We start from the raw sequence: 22,454 nt of genomic DNA, 5'->3' as shown, positions 1-22,454 counted from the left end.
TTTGATGTAGTGTTCCATGATTCATTATATTTGTTTTAATTTACAAATAATATAATTCTTGTATCACACTTTGGGAAAAACCATTCCACATTATTTTCTCAGGTATCACTTTCCTAAGGTGACCTTCTCTTCCACCCTGTATTACTTAGGTCTTTTTAGCTTAAAAACTCCCATTTTTAGTACTTAGTTTATTTGAAAAAGACATGTATATTTAGCAATATTATTTATTATTATTAACAGTACCACCTGACACACCTTGGGCCCTTACATATGTCAGCTCTGTGCTAGCATTTCATTAGCATTATCTTCTACAATCTTATAACAACCATATAAAGCAGGTACTGTCATAAGCTCCCTTTTGAAGATGGAAAAAAAAAATGAAAGTAATCTCTGAAAAGTTAAGGAATTTAAGCCAGTTATTAGCCAACTAAAAAGTGGCAGTCTTGGGATCTGGGTCTATATCCATAACCATTAAAACACACCTCTCTAATACTTAAGCTGTAAAATGCCCAATCGTCTCTCAGATCCTCAAAAAGAGAGGGGCCATGTGTGCCTGGTCCACCAAGCTGTAGCACACTGTCAGTTCTCAATAAACACATACTGAATAAATGCACAAGTTTTCTTCAGTGCTAGGCAACAAGGTCTTAGCAAGCAACAGCTTTATTGAACATTATTTTTAATGAGCCCACTCCCAAATTCTGACTGACAGTTGAGGCCAACTGAGGATCTAAATATTACCACATTAAGCCAATTCACATATCAACTGAGTATAGTTCAACTTAATAATTGCTAGAAATGTGTAATATATGTCATTTCTCCAGAAATGAGACAATTACTTAAACTTCCAACCATAAATTTCATTAATTCTGTTTTCCTTTTCACAAGAAATTCACAGGCTTTACATATTTACCAAATATAAAATCCTACCAAGTGGGCTGTCACAATGATACTCATTTCTTAAGTGCTAGAAAGAAAATCTAGTAACCAAACATAACAAATTTTTGAGATGAGAGCTTATAAATATAAAACTCTTCATTTGGCTAGTCCTATCCCACATATCCACTCATTACACTTTTGGTTTATCAGTCACTGAGTTGCTTAACAAGTAATTCTTACGACCCTACCATGTATAAGACACTGTGTTGGGAAATGGGGATACAACAGTAAATAAGAAAGACAGTCCCTCCCTAACTATCTAATGGGAGAGATGGATAATTCATCAATTATCAATCAGTTATGTTATGAAAATCATTTCCCAAGGGTACTACCAAGAACATGTCACAAGAGCATCTGAACTGAGTCTAGGGAAAGCTTTCCAGACAAAGTAATAGCTAAAGTAGAGCCGCACTAGCCAGGCTCTGTGATGAGCTCTGCATGGAACTAGTCACACTGTTCCCAGCAATAAGACAGGAAGGAATCACAAAATGTATTTGGAAAGAATGTGAAGGGCGCCTGGGTGGCTCAGTTGGTTAGGCGACTGCCTTCGGCTCAGGTCATGATCCTGGAGTCCCTGGATCGAGTCCCGCATCGGGCTCCCTGCTCGGCAGGGAGTCTGCTTCTCCCTCTGACCCTCCCCCCTCTCATGTGCTCGCTCTCTCTCATTCTCTCTCTCTCAAATAAATAAAAATCTTTAAAAAAAAAAAAAAAAAAGAATGTGAAAAATTTAGAGAAAGCATGCTACAACTGTTAATTTTCTACACTTATCTTTCCAATATATAATGTCTAGTACTAGACTTTCTTTGCATAAGTGAAATGTGTTTGCATAAGTGAAATGTGTTTAAGTTGAACTTACTTGAACTGTCAGAGTAAATGGCATCTTTCCCAAACATGTATAGCTCTCCATCCTTAGAAATAACAGAACTACTTCCGTTATTGCAGGCTGTATACACCACAATCTTTCCTTCCATCTTAATTATCTTTTTAGGTTTATAGGGTTTTGATTGCCGTCTGCTCTTAGCTTAAAAAACAACATAAAACAAATAAAATTAAGGCATCTATGTATAAATAAAAATAATGGTTTGTGTAAAAAGCCCAAGGAAAAAATATATGCATTTATGATACACTTCATTTATCGTCACAAAGGCCTGGGCTTCCCAACATGTCAATTAAAATGAGTCAACCTGCAAGCCTCATCTGGTTAATTAATACTTAGGCTATCACTGTCAGATCCTTTTCTTTGTTACACACTGAAATTTCCAATGAGAAACACCAATTTTCTACCAAACTTCTGGCTTCTGGGGAGCCCAATCTCTAGATTTGCTATTTATATTATTAACAACATTCCTTTATCATATATATGATTTTCTCTCAAACTCTACCTCACATGTATTCTTATGCTAGATCCTAGAAAGCTAAATCAGTTCCTCATCCATTCAACACATATTTAAGCAGCTACACCTGGTCAGTGAAATTGTCTAAGAAGGGGAAATATATATGGAGAAAGAGTAAATAAAGTTAAATGTGGATGATGATCCAAGTAGCCTCTTTTCTCAAAAACTAAATCCCTGATATGAGCAAAAGATGGGAAATATGAATCTTCTGTTCTTTCAGTCAATCCCAGTTCTTGATGCCTTTCAGAGTAAAAACACATTGTTGTGCTGGGAACAATTCTGGGACTTAAAAATACCATTATGTTTTTTCATATAACATGATCCATATACATATATACGGTAACTACACTATCTGGTGCTCAAAGAAAGAACAATGTCCTCCAAATGCTAGAAGGAAAACCTGGCAGTGCTGAAGTTTCTCAAATATGGCAATACACTTTATGGGGATCTTTTTCCAAGTAACTTTTATGTACACATGATTTTTACATTAGATGTTGACTTCAAACCTAATCCTCATAAGATGCTACTCCACTGTGCTAAAACATATAAAGTATATGAGAGGTTACAAAAAGAAAAAAATGACACTTTGAGAAAAACTGAACAGAAGTATAGGAAAGATCAGAGACAAACAAAATTGTTTATGTTTTCACTGCTTAGGAATGATTTCATTACAGAAAAATAATAAAAAGAACAGTGAGCCATAACTAACACCATTACACAGGTTACATGAGGTTTACTGCCTTCTGAGACATATATTCCTTATAAAATTTTGGGTTACCTAAAATAACATATTGTAATAAATAAGTTTTTTAAAATAACACCAATGAACAAAACAGATGAACAGCAGTGTATCCATAATGCATCATCAATTTTTTTATTCATGAAGATGAACTCTAGAACAAAATCAGCACTTACAATTCTTTAATGAATAGTACAGCACCACATAATCAGTTGATTATGCCCCAATGTAAAATCCTCTATTAATTTGGTGAGGTTAGTGCTATTGAAATTGATATACCTCATGTTAATAAGTTCCACAATATTTTTACTGAATGTCCAGTTGATCAGTCAACTTACTTGACTCTCCATCTTCTCCTTTACTAGCAGATCCTGTAAAGAATATGCTTCCATCTTCTGCAACTAAAAGGGCATGAGAGCCATCGTGACCAACTGAAAAGTGTACAATCTTTGGCGATTTTGTAATTGGTAGCTCAACCCATTTTCCTGCTGAAGGACCACCTTGCTTGATTCCAAGACTCTGGTACTTGCCAGTATAATATATCTTGTATATATATAAAAAAAAGAGAGACAGAAAGACAGAGAGAGAGAGAGAATTATAGTACCTTTTGGAGTAGTGTACCATGCTTCACATGAGAAAAAAAAAAAAACTTCCATATCTTACTGAAAAACAAAAATAACCTGAAACCAAACTGTTTTTACACTATTCAACTTCTGTGAGATCAGCAGGAGAGAAATATACATATTTTTCAAAAAGATCCAGTTCTTAATAGCTTTTTCATATCTACTCAGGTATAATCTTTCATTATAAGTCTCCTGAATGGATATGAATAAATATACTTCACAAATATACTCTAATCTCACAACAGTAGGAATTTGATAAAATTCTCAACTGTTTTTCCCAATGTAAAAAAAACCTACATACAAATATACCATAATTGCCTAGTAATTTTAATTTTCAAAATTCTTTTAATTACCTTACTTTAACCTCACACCCATTAGATAAAAAAACTTCCATCTCTATAGATTGACCTCTACAATCTGTGACTTAATTATACTTGCTCCTATTTCCCTCAACTTGTAGTCTCTGTATTTCTGCACATTTACAGAAATTTGCAATAAACGTGTTCATCAAAATGAACTCAAAATGTGAATTCATTCCAACTCAAAAAATTACAAAAAGCTCCATAATTAAAATAAACATTTGTAGGAATGGAACATTTTAAAAAGTTTATAAAGTTTTTCACTCTTATATGTCACAACTTTCTTTTATACTATTTCAACATGAATAAAAGTTCACCATATTAAAATAATAATTTAAAATCAAAAATTTAAATATTATGTTTAAACATGTGAACTATGTAAACTAATCAATTGATTATACCAATTGACTATCTCATAAAGCACAGAATGTTCATTTTTGATCCTAAAGAGTAATTTACCTTTCCACTTGCTGTTTTCATTAGTGCAAACTCTCGTCCTGCACCAAGAATTGCTGACTCCTCATCAAATCCTGTACCTGATAATACAAGACTAATAAATACTACTATATTTTTAATATGAATAATGTAAATCATAATTTCACACTATTTTGAGTGATTAAAAAGTCATCTCAATTAATACCCTTCAAAAACAAGGCTAACAATCACTATGTTGAATCACTATGTTGCACAACTGAAACTAATGTAACATTGTGTGTCAACTACACTTCAATTAAAAGAAAAAACAAGGACGATGAAATGTCATATGCCTAAGTTGGAAAAAAAAAAAAATTAACAATAGATACACTACTCCAAGGAAAAATAAAGTTACCATAAGCTTTTTAATTTGTTTCAAACTAGTGCCAAGTTAATTTTTTAAATATAAAAAAATTTTAAATCCATGTCAGCAATATTCCTTGAATGAATGAATGAATAAATTTTTATTGAGCATTATTAGGTATCAGGCATTACAGAGTGCATGAACCTTATCCTGTCTGATCTTCACAACCATACTGCCTGGTTTACGAATGAAGAAATATAAAGCTTGATGAAGTTAGTCCAGACATAGATTCATTTGGACTTGGACAATACCATGCAGATATTTGAATTAAGGCATATCAGATTCTTTGTTCCATGTTTTTCCACAGAAGAACATTTCATGTAGCTACTCCATGAATCTGAATACATATGTGTGCATACACAGAAAGACCCTTATGCATTTTCAAACTGTAAAACTATTGAGTAAATAATTATATATGACATATTTTATGACTGTCTAATTATACAAACTACTAATTAGTTTATGGGCTTTTTAAATTTAAAAACTGTAATTTCAGTACTTTTCTGTGAAGAATTACAAAAACACTACATAATTAAATAAAATATGCAAAATAAACCACTCATGTCAAGTTTATTAAATTTAATGAGGTAACAGTCAAAAAAGTGGGTCTTGCAAAGAATCCCACAAGCTAAAAATGGCACCATTAAACCTGGAACACCATGGCAAACCAAAATTGAGAGCCTCACGGGAACTAAGGGTCCTAATTACTACTACGACCCTGCAAGAGTACATATACTAAAACTGAGAAATACTCTGTGTGGTTGTCTCTATTTCTGTATCCAAATGAAAGATTATTAATCAGTTTGTTAGGCCAATTACCATTTTCACAATCTATGAGAGCATTCTATGGCTATGTTGAAAATCTGTTCAAGTAACAATCAAAGGTTTCAATGACAGAACTATGTTTATTAATGTAGTAATATTTACAACAAGTTTTCAAAATTTTAAATAACTGAAAAAAGATAGAACATAACAATTAATGATGTCCCTAAATGTTATCTATAATTCTTATCAGATTAAGTTTATTTTCATTTGCTCTACTCAAAATGAAAAAGGGAAAATTATTAGTCATTTCCTTAAAATGGTGTTCATATAGCACACTCTGTTTAAAGGTCTTATTTTCTAGCCACTTATACATATTAATTCATAAGTTGCTTTATAGTAATAGCAAAGTAACCACCAAAATACTACTGCTCAAAACACAATATGAGTTTTCAAAAGAATAAAGAATCTGAAAATTTAAATATGGGAGAAAGGCTTATTTGACTATCTTACTTATAATATGCAAGTCCTTTTCCAGGTCAAATAGTGAGATACCACAGGCATGTAAACATTTTCTGGCCAGTTTAAGTTGTAATTCTTGTTGTAGCACAGGTTCAGTGCTTGTGGCAAATATTCTGACAACAAAGCCATCCTAAAAGAAATAAAACATTCAGAGTAATATGTTGTATAAATTGGTCTTTCAAGGCTTTCTACTGTCTAATTAAGATCAAATAATTTATGAAAAAAGGATTCCATTTACACAGCTACTCATGATTCAGAGTACTTACATCTCTTGAAGCAGCTATCTGATTAATATATTCTCCATCAGTGAATAAAATATTTTGACCTTCAGTGTGGCAGTCTGTACAAAAAGAGGAAAAAGTAATTATATTACAATATAAATAAACAGCTCACAAAATGACTTTACACCTCTGTTGAAGTTCTCCACGCAATAAGGATAAACTTAAACTTAAAGGAATACTGTGCTTTTTAATAAAGAATTACAAATTAGCAGAAACTAAATAATTCAACTATTATTACTTACTACATTTTGTGCTTACACTTATAAATCTTCCATAATCAAGGACCTGAAAGCCCACCTAATTTCAAAATGAATTAGTATTAGATGTAGTCTGATAATAAACATGCATCATGATGAACAAACTATAATATTGGTTATAATCATTTCAATACAATCACATGCGATGTAGCAACACTCTACCCTCTGACATACATCACAGTCATTAGTGTCACAGAAAAATACAGATAGACCTAAAAGCTTCTGCATTTGAGGTCTATGGTATCCAATTACAGATATCCCTTGCTTTATTACACAGAACTGGTTATGCAGTTCCCACTTAGAAGTTTAATAGTTATTCCCAGCATTTTTAGAATTTTACATGCTATACATTTGTGTGTGTGTGTGTGTGTGTGTGTGTGTGTGTGTGTGTTTTAAGTAAGCTCAAGGCCCAACATGGGGCTTGAACTCACGACCCCAATATCAACAGTCACACGCTCTACTGATCGAGCCAGCCAGGAGCCCCATAGCATGCTATACATTTTTAAATGGTCACCTGCTTCACAGAACAAACACATCTAAGCTTATGTATTTCCTCTGTCTGAAAGCGCTCACATATTTTGGCTGGAATAATGTGCTTTGTCAATACTGTACGTATCTCTGTGGAACAGTGCATATATACTCTGATCAAAATAATGCACAAGTGCCATTGTAACAAGGGATACCAGTATTACAGAAGGACCACTGGGACATGTGTTAGTGATTGCTACTAAATAACATGAAACTACAAGCAAAATCAACATCTAAGTATAAACTGTATCCTTTTGGAAAAACAAATATTCAGCAAGCAAGTATAAGAGCACACACACTTCCCAAAATAACTGCAGAGAACTAGGATGAATGTCTCCATTAATTACAACACACACAAAAAATAATATTTCATTTCTATTTGCACCTGAATCAACAAAACATAAAATTCTGGTTTTGGAATGCAGTAATGGAGCCCACCCAAATAAGCTGGATTACTCCATATCTTTGCCCAGGAGCTTCATACTAGCATACTTCCTTATTATAAATATGCAAAACACAGGCAGACCCTTACCAAATAGAGAATTCAGTGATCACAAACTGGAAATAGAAACTGGGAGACAAGGCCCACTGGTAGCCCAAGAGACTTGGTAATCAAAGAGAGGAGAAATCGAAAGAAAGAGTTCCTAGTCCACTGTACAGAATACAAAGAGGCGCAAGAAAGATGCTTCTCAAGCTCTAAGCAGTAAGATTTTAAACTAAAAAGCAAAGAAGAAAAACTCATTATAATTTCAGATAAATGCAGGGGTGAGGAAGTGAAGCGGCGCAAGAAGATTGGCAAAAATTCTCATGATCTGAGGCAATCTGTCACCAGACATGGAGAGTAAATGACATAAGGGTACAATATAAAAGATATGCCAACATATAAAGGCTAAAATGACAACAGAAAAAAAGTGTTCTAAGTTCTTCAATGCTAGGTTGAAAATAACTCATCTATAAGTTAGAATCTAAAGACAGGTTAGAACATGAAGCTCAAGGAATTACCAGATTTGTGTCAATTTTAAATATGGCATATTCATTATCATCTATGAACCTGACAATTTATTTCTGCTTCTTCTGGATGTGAAAACTAACAAGTTGCCCCCAGCTAGGGGGAAAAAAGTGCTATTGAAGAAACTGCAGTCCAGATCAAAGAAATGGAAAAATGATGATAGGCTTCCTCAGGCTTGAGGGCAGGTCTTCCTGCTGCATGATTTCAAAAAGATCTTCTCCTTATCCTTTCTTTATCCAGCATGTAATGTTACAAGACAGCATCTTCAGGAAAATATCTGCCAGTTAGGAAGACACACGGCACAGGACTGTCCTCCCAAAGTTTGGTTCATTCTTCACCTTGAATATGGTACGTATTTATGAAACACAGAAAGCCACACTTGTACTGTTAAAAGTTGCATTTCATGTTAAATGATGTAGAGTGATTTAAACTGAACAAAAACATTAGCAAGTCATTTTTTATCATGTTGGAATAAATAAAACAGCTATAGGGAGGCCATTTTCAAATGATCTTCTCAGTCACAATCTTTATTAATTGATCAGCATTTCTCAGTAGTACATCTTTATATTAGTATTCATCTGTTGGGAGGGGTAGTGTATCTAAGAATTTTTCTTCCAGGACATTATTCTAAAATAACACGCACAAAGAGTGACAGGTATGCTCATTACAGTGTAATTTATATGGTAAAAAATTGGAAGGAACTTCCATTCCAATATATTAATCAATGAAATATACTTTTTAATATTAAAATGATATTGTGAAGGACTATTTAATGGTCTGGAAATATATTCAGAATATTAAGTGAAAGGGATAGGTTAAAAAAGCATTAGACAGCATACGACCTCTTTTTTATAACACTGTCCATTCATACATAGAAAAAAGACAGGATATTTACCAATATGCTAACAGTGTTTATATATGGGAAGTGGAGTTACAATTAGTTTTTTTTTTGCTTATATGATACTTATACAATAAATGTGATTATTTTTAATATAAGTATATATGTGTGTGTATATACATATATATGGGGATGCAGGTAATTATTTTAAAATTATCATTATCATCACCATCATCACCAGAGACATGGTTCATCCAGGACTTGTAGTGATTTAAAAAAAGAAAAACAAAACAAAACAAAAACCTACAGGTGTATCTGAAAACAGTTATTTACAAAATGGCTTTAATAAGTTATCTGTTTTCCAAAGTAGCTTTTTTTGTGAAACACACATGAAATGTGGCATTTACCTTAACACGGTGTCATGTTAAGGTATATATATATGCATAGCAATGTTCGAATAAATGTTTGATGAAGTCATAAGAATATTTTAAAAATTAACAACCAGCTTGGGAGCAATTATCCTCCCCAATGTATTCTTCAGAAGTAGTTCTCAATCATTTTCAGATGGTCAAGTGCTTAGAAGTAATATTGCTGCTTTCCATGAAATTATTGATACACACATTAAACATTTAAGATTTTAATATAAGCAAACTCCTACATTATGCATTAAAGGTATTTGCAAATTCAAGGACCTTATAAGGGATAATGTATTATGCATCTGCCCAGTGTTCCACAAAATTTAAGATCCACTGCCCCAGAACTTAAGACAATGATTTAAGTGATAAATACAGTGAATTAATTGATAAATATGTATGTGCAACCTCAAAATTAAAGCAAATGAATTCTGTCCAAAGTGCCTTATCAGAGTAGTATTAAAAAGTATAAATGATGGAATTAAAAAAAATTCCTAATCCATTTAAAATCTGTGTCTGAAAACTCTTTATAAAAAAGAGGAAAACCTAAAGTGCACTGTTGTTAAAGAAAAAATAAAAATTAATAGAGGCTTCCTTCATACCAAGTTATATGAGAGCCAGAGTCATCCTATTATTAGGAGCAACAAAGTAACCTCACACCCCCTAATTCAGCAGCTGAAACTATCTTGGTGGGTGAGGGTAGGGGATCAGGCTGTAGATGGCCAGTGATTGGAAAACAAATATTAAAACACTTTATACAATATTGCCAATGTCTGTTTTCCTCACATGCATTAACTTCATATAGACTATAAAATATTTTGTATGTCAAGATTTTTTTCAGCCTATTTGTAAGCAAGCACTATTCCTGGCTAATCACTTTTTATGTGTCCAAATGGCCTAATATGCACATCTCTTAAAATCACCTGTGAAGAAAACAAATGACTAGTTGAATAACATACCTGGTAACATTACTGTACCATCTTGTTCCAGTGTTTCAGGGCTTATTCTTATGGCTGTCATGCTGTGGTTATTAACATCTCTATACAATAAATAACCCTGAAAACAACAAAAAATTTTGCTGTGTTATGTGTTAAAATATTTCTTTCAGTAGCTACTTAGCAGAAAAAGTAGTCATACAGGTCTGTCTGTATAGTTTTTTGAGGTATGGTAATATGTCAATATTGATATCTAAAACAGATTTAAGATTAAAAATATAAGAACATGGGTATGCTTTAGTAAGAGGAGGAACTGTACACTACTGGGTATCAATTTGACCTATTACATTCTCAGATACCTACATTAGATACACCACCCAGGACAGCATAGACATTTTGTTCAAATTATTTTATCACTTGCCAAGTAAATAAGAGAAATGACCACTGTTATTTTAACAAATGTTTTAAGGAAAAATAGCTAAAATATTTTGGTTAATATTTAGAAACAAATAGGGTAGCGGTTTTAGATGGAATGATATGCCACTGAACATATTACCATGTCCTTATTTCTTACATAAAATACTATAGTGGCAAATAAAAATTTGATGAGACGTTTTGAACCAGGTTAACTTTTAAGAGACAATCACTGAGTAATTAGACATATAAAATTTAATTTCAAAATCTCCCCAATAGTCGATATAGCAGAATTATTTTTCGTATCAACAATTTCTTTAATTTTCAAAATGCTTTCAAATATCTTTTATCATTTGATGATGACAATAAGCTGTGAGCTGGGCAATACAGGTATGCAGGGATATCTTTATTATATATCCTTCCACAAGGGAGCTTGGACTTTACCTCTCAGGAAGGGACAGTATGGAAATAAACCTGGCCCTTTGTCCATCCTTCATCTGCTTCTCTCCATGGGAGGTACAGTAAGGTATCTGATTGCTGACACCCATTTGGTCACATTAGTCAGGTGATGAGATCACAGCATTAAGGAAGCAACACAGGCCTAGTTCTTTTCTCTTTGGTGATACTTTGCATGATCCTCCATATAGGTAGCTGTTCACTGGGCAGGCCACACACTGTTCCCCGGAGGTACTGATTTAGACTTAAAATGAAGGGTCTAGTGACAAGAAGCTCTAATTTGGACTCAGGTCACACAGATACATTCCCAATTCATGTTTGCTAATGGTAGTGGTGGTGTCTGATTCTTATCTAGAGATCCACTTAAACAAAATTCCAACAGAAGACATTTTTATGCCCATTTTATAGCTAAATAACAGAGGATCAAATAAGTTAACTGAGGTGTCCAAAGTCACACAGCTAGTAAGGATCAGGGCCAGAACTAAAAGTAAACCTCTTATGAATTCTAAGCCAATGTTCTTTATATTATACTGTATCATTGTTATTAGCCATATTATTAAAAATACACCGTATCTGTTTAAACAGAAGTGACGTTATTTATTGATCAAACAAGTACAAGCCACATGTTCTAAAAGACAGGAAAGAAAAGTTTGGTTTATTATGGATATTCTCTTACCTGAGCATACCCTAACCAAGACTTTTTTTCTTTTCTGTTTCTGATGCGAGATGTAGAATTATATATATGGCCCTGCAAAGTAACAAAAAAGTTAGCCCATCCACAGTTTCGTAATTAATAATCAATGAAAAATAACACAAATGGATGACATTTAATACTTATGTTTCCATCATGACTTTCAAAGAAATATTATTACATCAAAATTAAATAGTACTCTAAAAATGAAGCTGAAAACAAAACACAATTCAGGATGGACATAACTTCTGCTATAATTAAGAACTATAAGGAATCACATTACCCTAACTGTTCCACTGTATCCAGAGCCTATTTTGTATAATCCATCCTTGCATAACAGATAAAGAAAAAATCCATCATTCTGAAGTAGACATTGATCATCTTCATCAACGGATATTTCTTTTAATGGCCACTTGTGCATTAAAGCTGCTTTCTTAATGCCATTGCTAAACCAGTCCTGAATTTGGATTTTTCCCACCAATACTGCCTGTACACTTCTCTGTAGGGAATTTAGTATCGTTGGCACCTATTTAAAAGACAAGAAATAAATAGGTATTTTTAAATGTCGCAAACACAAAACAGACAAAATAAAGATACTTCAGTGATACATCATCATTTATGAGAAAATAAACTGTTCAGAATGATCATGGTTTGGCACATCAGTAAAAACTATTAAGTAGACGTTTATCTATAAGAAGCAAATCTCAAGCAGCCCAAGATAAAAATGTCAAATTCAAAGAATATTAACTTGCATTTCTGGCTGAAAACACTGAAATATGCATCTTTCTCCAAGACACCCAATAACCAGTACTGCCTATGATTTCAAGCTTTGTGGATGGAAACATACTAGATTAGTAAAAAGTATGAACACTGGATATAAATAAAATTATGTTGGATTAGAATACACACAAGCCAAAAAATCTTTTGTAGGATATGCATAATTATTAATACCCTTCCTGATAACAAAGCACAAATTTAAGCTGAAGAGAATGGTGTGGTATGGCTTCTACAGATGAAACAAAATTTCCAATGTTTCTCTTCCACCTTGCTTCTCCATTATTACTAATGCCCATCAACATCAACAATATTCCATGATATGAAAACTCATTTGTGTTAATTGTGTATTCATTCAACCTTCATTTATCATTGGATATCAATATTTATCAAAGACCTGCCGAATACCTGGCACTGTAACTGAGTCGTCAACAGTCACCAGCATGGGACCAGCATTCTGCTAGCAGAGGAAATTCTGTTCCTCATCTTTTGTCTCTCTTTTACCACATCCAACAACATAGCCAGACCCCATTGTCCAACACGGCAGCCATTAGCCACATGTGACTACTGAGCTCTTGAAATGTGGTTAGTGCTCTAAATACAAAATACACACTAGATTTTGAAGACTTAGTATAAAAACAAGAATACAGAATCTTAATAATAATATTACATTGATTACACATTGAAATGAATTTTTTGGATATACTGAGTGAAATACATCATTAAAATACATAATTAACCACACCTGCTTCATTTTACCTTGTTAATGTGGCTAATAAAAATTTTTAATTATACACGTAGACTACATTATATTTCTATTGGGCAGCATTCTGTAGAGGGAAGAGCTTTCACAGGGATAAGTGACCCACTGTTCACAGATACATTCTCCTCCCCTTCCAGTTCTAAGGCCTCTGACTCACCCAAAATAATTTATACTATATGTATAGATAGTATAAATATACATATAATAGAATTATACATATAACCTATACATAGTTGAATACTACAAATTCTCTCCCTAGAAGCAGTTATATTAAACTTACAGGTGTTTTATCTAGAATCACTATCCACATTTCCATATAAGATGCCAAAGCTTCCATTGTTAATTTTTTTGTTTCAGATACTTTCTCTGTTGGTGTCTATTATGAACGATGATGCCCCTACTCCATCCCAAATCCTCAAAATTGAGCTATTATAATAATTTCTGGTTACATTAGTATTCAAAGGTCATTCACTATGACTGTGTAATCATGGTTCATGAACCACTGTTTAACATACATTTCCCTCTTGTGTAATTTTTCTTTTTTTGGTTAAGTCAACAATTGCCCTATTTTTGCATTTGCTAAGTTTGCTCTATACCTACTCCTAAGTGTTCCCCATGCTCCTCTCAATAAAGTCACAAACACATCATTTCTGCTTTTCGCGCTTGGCAACACCCCTCATGAAACCCTGCTCTGACCTAGACTAAGGAAGAGGCAGGCATAGAAGTTAAAATTATTCCATATCTTGCATGTGGCAAAGCATCTTCATCATCCCTCAAACATGACTGCCAGCTGAGCTACGTGTAGTAGACATCATCTTCTCTCAGAACGTGGAACGCACTGTTATCTTTTATGCCAGTGCTGCTTTTGAGAAGTCGCCCGATGCCATTCTGCTTGACCTTTGTTACATAATTGGTCTTTGCTCTCTGGAAGCTTTATTGTCTGTTAATTAACAGTGTTCTGAAATGCAAAGCTCTATCTTGGTGTGGGTCTTTTTTCATAACGAATGCTGGGCACTCAGTGTGTGTTCTGTCAGTCTGAACATGTGTATCTTCAGGGGACAGGAATTTTCCTTGTAAGATTTTTAATTTCCTTCTCTCTGCTTGAATACCTATTAGGTATTACATTTCCTGGTTAAATCCTCCAGTTTTATTTTATATCACCTGTTTTCTCTCTCTTTTCTATTTTCTGGACACTGCTTCAACCTGATCTTCTAACTCTTCTACTGATTTTATTGTTGCTATCTTAACTTATAAAAATTCTTTCCTGTTCTCTAAGTTTTTTTTTAAAAAATAGAATACTGATGTTTCTATTATCCTTCATCAAAATATTAATCGGTTTTCTTAGAGCTTCTTCTGTTCTCTATATTCTTTTTATCCAAATTATCTATTATCTTTTACTATTATTGTTCTTGATTTGGGGGATCTCTTTTTCATGTTAGCCTAGTGATACTTGGTTGTACACTTTTTTTTGGTTGCTGCACTGTTTTATTTATTTTTTTGTTATTTTTTTTAATATTTCAAGTTTTTATTTAAATTTTAGTTAGTTAACATATAGAGTAATTTTAGTTTCAGGAGTAGAATTTAGTGATTCATCACTTACAGATGACACCCAGTGCTCATCACAACAAGTGCCCTCCTTAATACCCATCACCCATTTAGCTCATCTTCCCCACCCACCTCCCCTCTAGCAACCCTCTGGTTTGTTCTCTATAGTTAAGAGTCTATTTAATGGTTTGCCTCCCTCTCTCTCTCTCTGTTTTTTTCTTTCCCCTATGTTCATCTGTTTTGTTTCTTAAATTCCACATGAGTGAAATTATATGATATTTGTCTTTGACTGGCTTATTTCACTTAGCGTTATACTCTCTAGATTCATCTATGTTGTTGCAAATGGCAACATTTTATTCTTTTTGTTGGCTGAGTAATATTCCACTGTATTATACGTGTAATATACCACATCTTCTTTATGCATTCATCAGTTGATGGACACTTGGGCTCTTTCCATAATTTGGTTATTGTTGATAATGCTGCTATAAACAGCAGGGTGCATGTGCCCCTCTGAATCAGTACTGGGTAATCACCTAGTAGTGCAATTGCTGGGTCATAGGGTAGCTCTATTTTTAACTTTTGAGAAACCACCACACTGTTTTCCAGAGTGGCTGCACAAGCTTGCATTTCCACCAACAGTGTAAGAGGGTTCCCCTATCTCTGCATCCTTGCCAACATGTTACTTCCCGTGTTGTTAATTTTAGCCATTCTGATAAGTGTCAGGTGGTCTCTCACTGTAGTTTTGATTTGTATTTCCCTGAGGATGAGTGATGTTGAGCTTCTTTTCATGTGTCTGTTAGCCATCTGTATGTCTTCTTTGGAAAAATGTCAATTCATGTCTTCTGCCATTTCTTAACTGGATTATTTGTGTTTTGAGCTCAAACTCATTCTACAAGGCCAGCATTACCTTGATTCCAAAACCTGACAAAGACCTCACTAAATAGGAGAATTACAGGCCAACATTCCTGACGAACATGGATGCAAAAGTTCACAACAAGATACTAGCATATCAAATGCAACAGGACATTAAAAGAATCATTCACCATGATCAAGTAGGATTTATTCCTGTGCTGCAAGAGTGGTTCAATCTTCACAAATCAATGTGATACACCACATTAATAAAAGAAAGGATAAGAACTACATGATCCTCTCAATAGATGCATAAAAAGCATTTGACAAAATAACAGCATCAATTCTTGATAAAAATCCTCAACAAAGTAGGAATAGATGGAAAATACCTCAACATCATAAAGGCCACATACGAAAGACTCCCAGCTAATATAATCCTCAATGGGGAAAAAACAGATTTTCCTCTACAGTCAGGAACAAGACAGTGATGTCCACTCTCGCCATTATTACTTAATAGAGAACTGGAAGTCCTAGCCTCAGAAATCAGACAACAAAAAGAAATAAAAGGCATCCAAATTGGCAAGGAAGAAGTCAAACTTTCACTACGCACAGATGACATGATACTATGTAGAAAACCTGAAAGACTCCACCAAAAAATTGCTAGAACTGATACATGAATTTAGTCAAGTCACAGAATACAAAATCAATGTACAGAAATCTGTTGCATTTCTATACAGCAATAATGAAGCAGCAGAAAAAAGAAATCAAGGAATTGTCCCATTTATAATTGTACCAAAAACGATAAGACACCTAGGAATAAACCTAACCAAAAAGATAAAAGATATGTACTGTGAAAACTACAGAACACATGAAAGAAATTGAAGAGGACACAAGGAAATGGAAAAACATTCCATGCTCATGGATTGGAACAACAAATATTGTTAAAATGTCTATACTGCCCAAAGCAATCTACACATTTAATGCAATCCCTATCAAAATACCCACTAGCATTTTTTACAGAACTAGAACAATCCTAAAATTTGTATGGAACCCCAAGACTCCAAATAGTCAAAGCAATCTTGAAAAAGAAAAGCAAAGCTGGAGGCATCCAATTCCAGACTTCAAGCTGTATTACAAAGCTGTAGTCATCAAAACAGTATGGTACTGGCACAAAACAGACACACTGATCAATAGAACAGAACAGAAAACCCAGAAATGGACCCACAACTATATGGTCAACTAATCTTTGACAAAACAAGAAAGAATATCCAATGGAGAAAAGACAGTCTCTTCAACAAATGATGTTGGGAAAATTGGACAGCCACATGCAGAAGAATGAAACTGGACCACTTTCTTACACTATACACAAAAATAAATTCAAACGAGAGGAAAGACCTAAATGTGAGACAGGAAACCATCAAAATCCTAGAGGAGAACACAGGCAACAACCTCTTTGACATCAGCCATAGCAACTTCTTACTAGACATATCTCTGGAGGCAAGGGAAACAAAAGCAAAAATGAACTACTGGGATTCATCAAGATAAAAAACTTCTGCACAGGAAAGGAAACAATCAACAAAACTAAAAGGCAACCATCAGAATGGGAGAAGATATCTGCAAGTGACATATGTGATAATGGGTTAGTATCCAAAATCTATAAACATGCCAAACTCAATACCCAAAAAACATATAATCTGGTTGTACACTTAGTTTTAAGAGTAAGCTACTAAAAAAAATGGTAGGAAGCTTGGTATGAATGGAGAGGATTTGACAGATCACCTGATTTGAGCTCACCTCAAAACGATCACACTAAGATTGAGCGTTTCATTGGAGGACCCCCCTCCAAATGTCTGCATTTGTGGGTCTTTTCTCACTCTTTGTCCAGAGAAGAATCTGCCAGTCTTTTTCCTAGAAGCTATAATAAGTCTTATGGCCACTGTTCTGGAAACTTAGTGAGGATTAAGAAATTTCATCACCAATACAAAGACTTTCATTAAATCTCCATTTTCAGTCTACCTCCTAATTCCACTCTCAATTGTGGCTAGTTTCCCCTGGCCTCTCTGGCTCTTTAGACAGCAAACCTATCTCTCTGGGGGATGAGAGGACAGTTGCTTGGCTACGAAGGGCAAAAAAACGGCTCTGGGGTTCTCTACTTTTCATTATACAGATTTCCAATCAATTTATAGCTCTTGCCCTCACCACCACTTTCTAGGTACCTATTACTTCCAATTCCAAATCCTATCTGGAGTTTTAGGTGAAAATCAACTTACTTTCCATGGGCATTAGCCTCTTAAGGAACTTAAATTTACGCTTTCCCCAATTTCTAGTTTTCAAAAATATGTCCCATTCTTAAAAGTTTATACTTTAAAAAAAAATTCCTTTATTAGAACCTTAGTGGACATTAGGGAGGAGCAGAAATTAACATGTTTCTTCAACATGACTCTATTTCTCTCATGCTTTCTAAAGAGTACTTAAGTTGTTTTTATTTTTTTAAAGATTTTATTAATTTATTTGACAGAGAGAGACACAGTGAGAGAGGGAACACAAGCAGGGGGAATGGGAGAGGAAGAAGCAGGCTTCCCGCTGAGCAGGGAGCCCGATGCGGGGCTCGATGCGGGGCTCAATCCCAGCACCCTGGGATCAGGGCCTGAGCCGAAAGCAGCCACTTAACAACCTTGAAAAAGAAAAGCAAAGCTGGAGGCATCCAATTCCAGACTTCAAGCTGTATTACAAAGCTGTAGTCATCAAAACAGTATGGTACTGGCACAAAACAGACACACTGATCAATGGAACAGAACAGAAAATCCAGGCTCCCCTAAAGAGTACTTTGTTTCTACTAACTCCAAATGATGGTGCCTTTTTTTCTATGTGCTTTTTGTTTGTGAGCTCAGATGGGTTTTGTCTGTGATAAGCCTTTGAAGCTTGGAGTTCATTCCTCCAAAAAGGATTTTAGTCTCCTTCAATAATAAGGTACTTCATGGTACTATCATCCCTGCCCTACTTTAAACTCTCAGCTTAAGCTTTTTGGAACAAGATAAGTAATATGCATTTGAATCCTGAAAGAATTTGAGATGTTAGAGTTATACATTCTTGGGGAAGATTTTTCTCCCTCCACCCATAGCCTGGCCAAGACAGTTCTGTGACATGAAGTGGTTGGTGGAATGGCGCCAAATCATGAGGAACATTGTAAGCCATGTTAAGATAATAGGCATTATTTAATACGGTGTTTGGGCTGGAGAAAGGGATGCAGGGATGGGGCAGGTCTATAGAGAACCTTAGCTTTTGATTCAGGGGATCTAGTCGTGCACAGACTAGTGCATATTAAGCAAATACTACAGGCAGTCAGACAGATATGCACAAAAGTCTTGTCTCTGTTAGCTGGAAGCTCTAAATACTGTAACTATACCAAACTTCTTTCAGTCGTCAGTATTCCACTCTTACTCTTAGCTTCCTGGCTTAGCACATGGATACCAAGAACATTCTCCCTCCACATCCCCAACACTAACACCTCCTCTGGCCAATTCAACTCATCATTTAGACTTCACCTCATATCCTCTGAGATGAGTCTACAGACAAAAATAAATCACACGATGCCTAATAAGCTCATGTGTTTATGGTCACTCTATTTTTAAAAATTTGGTGTATGATATGTAAATGTTTGTGTTATTTCACTAAAATTTAAGAATTATTTGTGTATTTTAAGCATGTGTTTAAATTAAAATTTTGCCAAACCTCAAAGCACAGCTGCAGAACAGTTTTGAAAACCACTGCATTAGAGGAACTTCAAAATAATTAAGGATCATAAAAAGGGAAAAGAAGATTTCAGGCAGGGCAGAAAGGGAAAAGAATAAGAATAGAAATCTAGAGTAAGGGGATTGCTCATGTTTGACAAGGAGAGTTCAATATTGCTGAATTAAGTCCAAGAAAATGACCCACATACCCCTTCGCTATCTTTGGCCTGCTAATAACAGGATTGAAGCAGCCCTTCCATCTGTTCTGGAGGTTGTCCAAGGGGCCCGTGAAGAGCACATAACAGAGACTTAAAACTGTAACTTCTTACTCACTTTCCAGAACAATCCAAAGGAATTAAATCAAGTTTGCTTTTAGGAGAATTATATTTCCCACCACTAACAACAATAAAGAGCTTAGTCCACAATCAAGATATTAAAAGCTTAAAATGTTCTATGTAAAGATGAAGCAGCTCAGAAACAAATCAACTCATTAAAAGACTACATTTGATCCTTGAACAATGCAGGGGTTAGGGGCACTGACAATACTTAATTCTGGGAAAGATGGGAAGTCGGGGAGAGCACAGAACAAGACAATGCAAAGAGGTGGCTGGGGTGCTGACACAAAGACCAGCTTAAAGATTAAAGAGTTTTTGCCAAATTTCATTTTATTACTTTTATATATTGTGGATTACTTATATATCAACCTTGGATAGATCAAACCACTCTAATGAGTGAGAAAAAGCAGGGCACTCCTACTGACAGAAATTAAGGTGAAATTCCAACTTGGCATCTTATAACCCTCTCAGCAGCTATAAATGAAATACCTGTATTGTTTGGCAAGCGTGGCTGCCATTGTTGGTGAGGATAGCAGAGATGGCCTGAAGTGTCCTTCCTGTTTCTCCCCAAGAAGCCACCAGACTAAAGAGGCAAGCACAGGAAAGCGCTGTCAGAGACTGGCCTGTGCTGTCATTCATTCCAGTACTTCGAACTGTGATTTCCAAAAGGAGCTGGAAGAGAGACTCTGTGGATAAAATAAAACTCAATTATATTCATTCGACATACAAAACATTTCATGCGTCTATTTATTTATACCTTGCCTCATTATAAAAAAAATATTTAAGGCACCTAGAACACTTACTTTGCATTAGTTCCTTTCTAGTTACCCTTTTCCCCGAAAAGTTAGAATATTTATAATAAAAAGGACCTTAGAGAACATTTAGTTCAACCCTTTATTTTTGTAAATAAAAAAATGGAATCTATCCCAGGTTGTTTAAAAGAAAGTTGTCTTGAGGCATTCACGCATTCAAGAAATATTCTCTCGAGTAACAGGCTACTCACTGCACTCATGTTACCTTTTAGAGTGGGAAGAATACAAGCTTCTTAAAATGTTAATATAAGTGCCCCCAAAAATTATGTATTTGCAAAACAAAAGAATACATAAAACACATGCTATAATTTGTTTTAATGTAAAGTTGCTTTATTGCTAACATAATAGCAGTTTATATTTTTATTATAAAGAGAGTATGTAATTCATTTTATACCCTAGAAAAACCTCCTAGTCAATAGGACAGATGCCCTCCCCCTTTAATGGACAATGAAATTGAGACAGGGAGATAAAGAGATTTTCCCTAAATGATAAAGCCATCTAGTGGCAAAGATGGTAAAGTAACACCTGAACGTTCTATGGCCATGAAAAGCTTCCACACAAAATTCCCTAAACAACTCTGCCCAAGACTGAATCAATAGACTTCCAGGTATTTCGTCTGCAGAAGGGAAGGGAAATTTGAAAATCCTTATACCGAGTGAGCGCTCAAGATAGAAAGAAACAGTCAGAAAAAGACTGCAAAATTGAGGAAGATGAAGAAAGGGAGAGGGAAAAAGAGCAAGAGAAAGAGAATTCGTGTACTGCAACTCTCTGAAAACTAAAAGGCCATGTGTGGTTTACTCGCTAACTCACAGAAAGTTAGCCTTCCTCTGTCTCTCCCTCATCTCCTGTGTCTCTCATCCCAGTTAAGCCCGTCACTTTCGATTCCTAATGCCTCCCCCGCTTGCTCCATCTCACGACCATCTTCCCAATCCATGCTATCACCACCTTGGAATTGGACTACTACAAAGTGTTCATAAATTAGCTCCTACCTTCACTTTCGCCCCTTTATAGCCAAACAGAATTTTTAAACCAAAAATGTGTTTTTTTATTTAAAATCTGTTCACTCCTTTGTTAGTTCGTTCCTGCTCCTCTTCCTTCTTTCCGTTCTCCCTCCCTTTCTTCACTTGCCTGTACATCCTTCAGTCTTTCCTTCCCTTTGCCCTTCCCTTCCAACTATCCTTCTTTCCCCTCATCCTTTCATCTGTCCTATCTCCATTTGTCCATCCTTCCTTCCATCATTATCCTTCTGCCCCTTCATCTTTTAATTACTCAGCAAATATTTACTGAATTCCTCCTGTACATGAAAAACTATTCTAGGTTGTGGTAGTACTGTGGCAAACAAGACAAAGAATGCCTGTCATCAAAAGAGTTAGATTCAGGTGGAAGGGAACAGTATAAGTGCCATAAAATAAAGAACTTTTTTTAAGCATAAGGAAATAGTGACTTTCCATTTCTCCTAGAACAATAGCCACCAGGATCCTTTAACATGGCCTATGAAGCTCCACATGGTCTAGTCCCTGACTCCCTCCTCACCTATGGCAAAGCCCTGCCGCCCTTCACTCTCCACATTCTAGCCAGTCATTCTCCTTCCTGTCCCAGAGACTCCCTGCATGCTGTCCTCTCTGCCTAGAAAGGTAGTTAACGTCTTCC

The 22,454-nt window shown here is 35.0% G+C and overlaps 1 protein-coding gene across 14 annotated transcripts in view; it reads right to left on the bottom strand.

The window, feature by feature from the left end:
- MYCBP2 (MYC binding protein 2) overlaps positions 1 to 22,454 on the bottom strand; it is a 283,331-nt gene that overhangs the window by 205,492 nt on the left and 55,385 nt on the right. For all 14 annotated transcript variants that reach the window (XM_032402809.1, XM_032402810.1, XM_032402815.1 and 11 more), the window contains exons 5-13: positions 20,482 to 20,678; positions 12,279 to 12,521; positions 11,981 to 12,052; positions 10,459 to 10,555; positions 6,440 to 6,513; positions 6,165 to 6,303; positions 4,511 to 4,587; positions 3,408 to 3,612; positions 1,793 to 1,957 (exon numbers count right to left, since the gene is read on the bottom strand). In XM_032402809.1, coding sequence (XP_032258700.1) covers positions 1,793 to 1,957; positions 3,408 to 3,612; positions 4,511 to 4,587; positions 6,165 to 6,303; positions 6,440 to 6,513; positions 10,459 to 10,555; positions 11,981 to 12,052; positions 12,279 to 12,521; positions 20,482 to 20,678 — 1,269 coding nt within the window. The remainder of the gene's footprint in view (positions 1 to 1,792; positions 1,958 to 3,407; positions 3,613 to 4,510; positions 4,588 to 6,164; positions 6,304 to 6,439; positions 6,514 to 10,458; positions 10,556 to 11,980; positions 12,053 to 12,278; positions 12,522 to 20,481; positions 20,679 to 22,454) is intronic.

The sequence above is a fragment of the Phoca vitulina genome, unplaced genomic scaffold (genome assembly GCF_004348235.1).
Source record: "Phoca vitulina isolate PV1807 unplaced genomic scaffold, GSC_HSeal_1.0 scaffold5, whole genome shotgun sequence".
Taxonomy (NCBI): Eukaryota; Metazoa; Chordata; class Mammalia; order Carnivora; family Phocidae; genus Phoca; species Phoca vitulina.
This window is presented reverse-complemented; position numbering and strand designations above follow the sequence as displayed.